We start from the raw sequence: 7783 nt of genomic DNA on the forward strand, positions 1-7783 counted from the left end.
AAAAGTATTAGTTGCTCAGTCATGTCTGACTCTTTAGTGACCCTATTGACTGTCACCCACCAGGCTCCTCTGTCCGTGGGATTTTGCAGGCAAGAATACTGAGATGAGTAACCATTCCCTTCTTCAGGGGATCTTCCCGACCCAGGGATCAGACTTGGGTCTCATGCATTGCAGGAAGATTCTTTACCGTCTGAGCCACCAGGGAAGCCCCCCATAAGGAACTCAGGACATGCTTTTATTAGAAGTTTTGCCTGAACAATCTCTACAGTGTAAGGATTCAGCTTGTGTAGTAACAACTCACTTTGTCAGTGAGCATCTGGACGTATAACTGGTTGATCCTTTCTGATTCCACGAAATTCCTTTCTGGCTAAAAATGAACCGACGTTTCTCATTCTATGACAAATATCTGTTTTTCAGCCATGCCAGTGGGAAATCTCTTCCTGCTTTGGGGGGCTCCAATTAATGGGGACTTGGGGTTTGGACCTTCGCAGCCTACTGTCGGAACTCTCTGGACGGCCAGTGGTACAGTTACGATGACAGCACAGTGGAGCCACTTCTAGAAGACGAGGTCAATACACGAGGGGCTTACATCTTGTTTTATCAGAAGAGGAACAGCATCCCTCCGTGGTCAGCCAGCAGCTCCATGAGAGGTAGGTACTGCCGTTCCTCCTGGGAGAGGGGGGTACTGAACAAAGGTAAGATGCTCAGTCACATCAAGGACCAGGATAGGTCTGGCAAGGGTCTGAAAGAGGAAGCTTTGTCTGCTTCCCTGGTAGCTCAGCTGGTAAAGGGTCTGCCTGCAGTGCAGGAGACCCCGGTTTGATTCCTGGGTCAAGAAGATCCGCTGGAGAAGGGATAGGCTACCCACTCCAGTATTCTTGGGCTTCTCTGGTGGTTCAGCTGGTAAATAATCTGCCTGCAATGTGAGAGACCTGGGTTCGATCCCTGGGTTGGGAAGATCCACTGGAGAAGGGAACAGCTACCCACTCTGGTATTCTGACTTGGAGAATGCCACAGACTGTATGGGGAGTCCATGACTCAGTCATGATTGAGCGACTTTTACTTTCACTTTCCAGAGCATGTACAGCCCTACAGAACTGTGTCCCTTTTGTAAGGATGTGGGTGGGACACACTGAGATCCAAGAACGGGAAAAGGAATAACATTTTGTACCTGTGACACGTGACTCTTGGGAGCGTGGCATTCTATATTTTCTCTCTTGCTCATGTGAGCCTGATCTTAATTAGCGCATTATTGACTGAGGGATTTTTGCAGAAACTATTGCTTTGGCCACCAATTTTTATTTTGGTCAGCCAAAAGTTAGTTCTGCTATTTCATTAACACTTTGCGGTTATGATGTTCAATTGTTACATCTGACACAACTGTAGTTTTCTGATTTTCATAAAATTTTGTCTTTTATTCTCTCTTCTGTAGAAGCAAAGGAGCCTTCTTTAGCACCATGGGTTTCATTTTCACTTTCCATCTTTTGTTGGCCTAATAATTACATTGTTGGAATCAGAACTACATTCTGAAGAACTGTCATCTTCAAAGACACTACTATATATGTCACTTGGACAATCAGCATAAAATTTACTGAAAAATTCTTTTTCACTCAAAATTTTGCAATGTGTTATTTTTGAAAATTTTAAGTGTAGACTACACACAAGGTTAAAAACCTAAGGGAGGAAAATGTGAATGATAATGACATTTATAAGTTGCATAATAAACCCTTGATCAATTTTAAGCTCTAACACCTTCTCAGGGTGATGTTAATTGTACCGCTCTCTACAAACGTGTTGATGTGTTGCCAGTCAGTAATGTTCAGGTAACAAAAGACACATTAATACATCTCAGGTCAATAATGTGTTACGCTTGTGTAGTATAACCCTGCATTAGTCCTATTAGAAAGGGAGGCAGTTATAAGGGATGTGGGTCCTCAATAGGAAATAATTGCCTAACCCAACCTGAGAGCTATGTTTATTAAAGAAGAAAGTGAAAGTGTAGTCGCTCAGTCGTGCCTGACTCTTTGTGACCCCATGGACAGTAGCCCTACAGTCTCTAGGCCAGAATCCTGGAGTAGGTTGCCATGCCCTTCTACAGGGGATCTTCCTGACCCAGGGATCGAACCTGGGTCTCCCACGTTGCAGGCAGATTCTTTACCTTCTGAGCCACCAGGGAAGCTATGGTTCATCAATTACAGGTTCTCCTCTAGCAATTCACTTTTGTTTCTATAGCTCCATTCTGGTTCTGTAGTTCCGGGCTCGGGGATGGGAATCTGGCGGTGATAAGTGTTCTGGGGGCCCCAAAGGATGGTTCAGCCCACCTGCTCTGTGTTCTCTCTGCAGGTTCCACCAGCTCCTCCTTGTCTGACCACTGGCTCCTCCGGCTCGGGAGCAGTAACGGCAGTACAAGGGGCAGCCTGTTGTCCTGGAGCTCTGCCCCTGGCCCTGCACGGCCCCGGCTGCCCGAGTCTGCCTTCTGCACCAACAGCCTGCCCAGGCAGGAGAAGGGTATGTTCCATCATATGAGTTAAATTTGCTGATCTTATTTTTATTTTATGTTCTTTTTTTAGAATATTTGTCTATTTATTTGGCTGTGCTGGGTCTTGGCTGGGGCAGCATTACAAACTTTTAGGTGGGGCATGTGGGATCTAGTTTCCTGATCAGGAATGGAATCTGGGCCCTCTGCATTGGGAGCGCAGGTCTTAGCCCCTGGACCACCAGGGAAGTCCCAGTGCATTATATTCTGACTTACTCTATCTGGGCATTTCTTTTCACATTTTTTATCTGTGCACATTTTTTTATGACTGCACATTTTAGGGTAGTGTCTGTTGAACAAAAAACAAAAGGCATTCTTTCCCAAGCTTGTCCATTCCTCATTAGCATGAGCCTCTGACAAGCTCATAAATTCACCCCAGGTCTGTTTAGAGGTTTAGGACCTTGGGCCATTTCTCAGTTTTCCCAAGAAAAAATGTGTTTCATATCGCTTAAGGAGGCAACTTCGAGAGACAGCCAACTTTCCAACATAGTACTCAGACAGGGGTCAGGCATAGCTCTAGAAAATTCCCCAGAGAGACAGAGAGGGGTGGGGTGGAAGGAGGAGTAGTATTGGAGAGTCACTGACCTCCACGCCCTTGCAGGCATGTTATGTATCTCATCTCCTCATCCAGCTCTCTGGGAGAAGTGAGATGATCGCCCTTTTACAAAAGAGAAAGCTGAACCTCAGACATAGCCAGTCACAAGCTCAGCTGCAGAGTAACTGGGCTGCAGGAAGACCTGCTCCTTCTGGCTGCCAGAATCCTGGCTTTGTGGCTCTTAGGTGTAAATTCCAAATTCAAGTTTCAAGTTAGGACACCGGTCAGAGCCTTGCTTCAAAAGGAGTGTTCCCTCTTGGAGTTTGAATATAATGGTGATAGATTTGGAACCTGTTTGAGAAGCCCTGAGATGGTTGAATATCCATCCTTATTTTCTTGCGAGTACTAAGCCTGGGCAAGATCAAAATCCAGCCCATAGGTTTTCAACAGTGGTTGGGCTTCCCTGGTGGGTCAGATGGTAAAGAATTTGCCTGCAATGCAGGAGATTCAGGTTCAGTCCCTGGGTTGGGAAGATCCCTTAGAAGGGAATGGCAACCCACTCCAGTTTTCTTGCTTGGAGAATTCCATGGGTAGAGGAGCTTGGTGGGCTACAGTCTATGGGATTGCAAAGAGTCAGACACGACTGAGGGACTAACACTTTCACTTAATACCACCTCCTATCCCTATGGGTATGTGGGAGAATTTTTTTTACTGTCAAAATGAGTAGAGGGGACAACTGGCATTTAGTCCCCAGGAGGCAAGGATGCTAAATGTCTTGCAATGCTCAGGGATGGTTCCACGCAGCACAGACTTGTCTTTCCCAAGTGCCAGCAGTTCCCCTGCAGAGAAACACTGATAGCTTGGCAGTTTGATCCTTCCAATAGCTCTGGTTATGGGACCTCATAATAATGAAGGCAATTTAAACAAAAATGAACAGATTCAAATTTATGGGAACCACAACTTATATAATTGGGGATGAATGTTAGGAGAGGCTCTGTTAAAAAGGAAAGGACACAGAAATACTTGTGTAATTGTATATAAAAACATGACCATGTGAAAAAATTGCTGAGGTCCTTTCAGAGGAGGGGCCCTAGGACTAAAGCATTTCAGTGTCGATGCTCCTGATGGTGAATTTCCTCTATGGCTTGTATTAAGCCTCAAAGGTTTTACTGTCTCTTTTTCAGTGATTTCCAAATAGTATGTTATTTCAGTTTCAATTTCCTCTTTGATCTTAAGGTTATCAGGGTATTTCAATTGTTTAAGAGTTTTTAGTCACTCTTTTATTCTTGATATCTGATTTTATGGATCGTGATCCAAGAATGTTGTTTTCAAAAACCATTCCCTTTTTGTGATCAAGTAAGTACATGATGACTATTTTGTCAGTGTTATTTGTTATTTGTCAGTGTTCTGTGTACACAGTGTACAAAATAATGTACATTGTCTGTTTGAGGAATGTGAGCTTTATATCTTTTTTTTTTTTTTGAGCTTTATATCTTAAGTATTAAGTTAGGTGAGTCGATTGTTGTATTTAATTTCACCATGTCCTTTTTAAAAATTGAAGTATGAAAAAAAAAATTGAAGTATGGTTGATTTACAGTGTTGTGTTAGCTTCTGGTGTACAGCAAAGTGATTTCCTGAACCTGCCTGCCAATGCAGGAGACGTAAGAGGTATGGATGCGATCCGTGGGTCGGGAAGATCCCCTGGAGGAGGGCAACCCACTCCAGTATTCTTGCCTGAAGAATCCCATGGACAGAGGAGCCTGGCTGGCTACAGTCCGTAGGGTGGCAAAAAGTTGGACATGACTGAGCGACTTATCATACACGCATATATAACATATAATTATATATATATTTCAGATGCTTTTCCCTTGCAGGTTACTGCAAAATATTGCTATAGTTCCCTGTGCTATTCAGTAGGTCCTTGTTGGTTACCTATTTTATATATAGTGAGTTTTCATTTGAAAATGTTTTCTATTACTCACTCATTCTTTCTTTCTTATTTTTGGTGATTTGATCACGTTGCAATGTGTTCCCTTTTTCTCCTCCTTCACTTGGAAGTGCTGTTCTTTAACATCTTATTGTTACTTCATGCTTCCCAATATTTATAATCAAATGTATTGTCCTGTTATTATACGGATATGAGAAGCTGCTTCCTGCGAGTCATTCTGTTTCAGCACTGCCTTCCCTCTTTCCCCCATAAGATGGCCTGCATAACGCTTCCATGCCATTCCCCCCAGTTGAGAGCTTAGAAATGTTCTCACGCGTTCCTTCCGGTCTGTTTCTGGAGCTCCCCATGTCATTCCCCAGCTCTTAGATTCTGCTGAGGTGGTTTCCTCCTCTGTTCCAGACTGTCATCAGAATTCCTCTTGCTGTCGCTTTCCTGTCCCAGACACGCCAGCTTAGCCTCAGGTGACACATCCTAAGACCACCTGTTCCCCAGGAGGGTGGATGGGACCTGACTGCAGTGTCTGCTGGGACGCCGCTGTCTGTCTTCTTCTCATCACCCTCTGTCTTGCGGTCGTGGTGCTGACTTTTTAGTGTTTGCTCAGAGTTCTTTTTGGGTATGTGTGATATGCTGTCTAATTCTCAGCAGAGCCGCAAATATTTTCTTTCCCCTGAAAGTATATGGTAGCGTGGTGGGGAAGGGCTCTTAGGTTACAGTTGTTTTTCCCTAGGGCATCTGTGGACGTTTTCCCACGGTCTATGAGGCCCCAAGGTTGCAGGTGACAAGTTATTTTTTTTCACGTGACAGTCACTTGTTCTTTCTGGCTGGAAGCTTTGACCTTGGAGTTTAGAAATCCTACCAGAATATGCCTGGGTCTGTGTTCATTCATCAACCCTGTCTGGAACTCGGAATGCTCCTTCTCCAGATGCAGGCTTTTCTTTAAGGAAATGCTCTTTTTGTTTAATTATTGTCTTGCCTATTTTTCAAATTCCTGTTATTTGCCTCTTGACTCTCCTACATCCGTCCTCAAGTCTCCTAGCTTTGCCCTGCAATTTCTATCTCTTTGCCATTTTGCTCTGTGGCTTTGAACGCTTCTTTCACAATTATAGAATTTGTGAAGTGTACCAAATGTCATAAATTTCAAGATCACTTCAGGGCACTAATCTGAGTCTTAACAGTGACCCTAAATGCCTTCAGTTCATTTACTGAAATTTAAAACCTGAAAGTCACATATTTCAGTCTCCTGTTTTTCTACACTGGAGTCTCATCGACAGCTTTTGTCTGTTTTCTTTGATGGCTCAAAAGAGCCTGTTCTGATGGTTCTGTTTATTCATATTCTCTGACTGCCAGACCCCCTTTGTTTGCTGCTTAGTCCCTTCAGTGGTGTCTGAGTCTTTTGCAACCGCAGGACGGTAGCCTGCCAGGCTCCTCTGTCCGCGGGATTTCCCAGGCACAAATACCAGAGTAGATTGCCATGTCCTTCTCCAGCCAGACCCCTTTAAGTGTGCTCTTACTTTCCTGTTTCTGCACATAGAGGCTTCCCTCCCACCTCTTCGAGTGGCCGGTGGTTCTTGGAGTGATGGACGGGGCCGGTGGCCTTGGCTCCTGAGAGTCTTTATTTACTTGCTCGTTTTTATTTTTGGCTGTGGTGAGCCTTCGTTGCTGCCCCTGAGCTTTCCTCCAGTTGTGGCAATCGGGGGCTACTCTTCATTGCCGTGCTGGGGCTTCTCATTGCTGCGGCTTCTCTTGTTGGGGAGCACTTGGCCCCCCCACTACACCGCCCACCTTCCCTGAAAGCGAAGTCTTTGGTGAACAGGAAGCACTGGCTCCCAGTGGGTGCTTTCGCGTTTATTTCTCCACCCCGCCAAAGCTCTGGCTCCTTCTCAGATCCAACAAACAGAATGAAATAAAATCCTGATCGGCAAGGTGCTTTCTCACTGCGTCTTGAGAAAGAGGAGCTGGGTGCTTTGTGGACACCTGCGGTTCCGGTGACAGGATGCGGGGTGCCCGCGCCCCTCGCCTGGGGGCGGGGGAAGGATGGAGAGCGGGCTCGCCGCCTGCCAGGGCTGCAGTCGGCTCCTCACGTTTTGAAAGGCTGAAAGTCACCGCTCGGTGACTCCTAATACAAAGCTTCTCTTTCTGCCCTTCCCTCGGGCTGTGGACCAGAAACAAAACCTTTCCACACATCTCAGCCCCCAGAAACGTTTTATTTTTTTTCCCTCCAAGGTGTGGGAATTTAATGATGGAACAACAACATCATTCAGGAATGGAATTACAAAGTATTTGGGAGTGATGTTGTGTCCATCGCTGGCTAATCTAAAGTGCTTTAAAGAAAAATAAAAAATACCAAAGATTATCTGTGGAAAACTTGAAAGGCAAGATGTTCAGAACCTTGGAGATGCTATCAGACGCCTCATGGAGTTGACGGACTGTCTGTGCACCTCAGCTGGCTTACCTGCTTGTGCGTCTGGCGGCTTGGGGACCCCTCGTACCTGCTCCTCTGACCTCCTGAGCACCCCCGCCCCCTTCGTACAGCTCAGAGGTTGGCTTTGGCGGCTGCGGTCCTGCTCGTTTTGGGAGCCGCGGACCGTGCCCTGTGGTGAGAGTGGAGGACTGCGGGCAAGAGGCTGGTGCCCTTGCCCAGGGTGACTGTCCTTGTGCCACGTGGGCTTAGCTGAAGAGTCCTTTCTCAGTGGTGACAGGCACCTCATAAATCAAGGCGTCTAAACCGTACAATGACCAATGACTTTTTAACTTTTAAAAACTG

At 45.7% G+C, this 7783-nt stretch overlaps 1 protein-coding gene across 2 annotated transcripts in view; it reads left to right on the forward strand.

Moving 5' to 3' along the window:
• Positions 1-7783, forward strand: part of USP43 (ubiquitin specific peptidase 43) — a 48785-nt gene that overhangs the window by 37384 nt on the left and 3618 nt on the right. For both annotated transcript variants that reach the window (XM_042255659.2, XM_042255660.2), the window contains exons 13-14: positions 492-650; positions 2344-2508. In XM_042255659.2, coding sequence (XP_042111593.1) covers positions 492-650; positions 2344-2508 — 324 coding nt within the window. The remainder of the gene's footprint in view (positions 1-491; positions 651-2343; positions 2509-7783) is intronic.

Source organism: Ovis aries, chromosome 11 (assembly GCF_016772045.2).
Source record: "Ovis aries strain OAR_USU_Benz2616 breed Rambouillet chromosome 11, ARS-UI_Ramb_v3.0, whole genome shotgun sequence".
Classification (NCBI taxonomy): domain Eukaryota; kingdom Metazoa; phylum Chordata; class Mammalia; order Artiodactyla; family Bovidae; genus Ovis; species Ovis aries.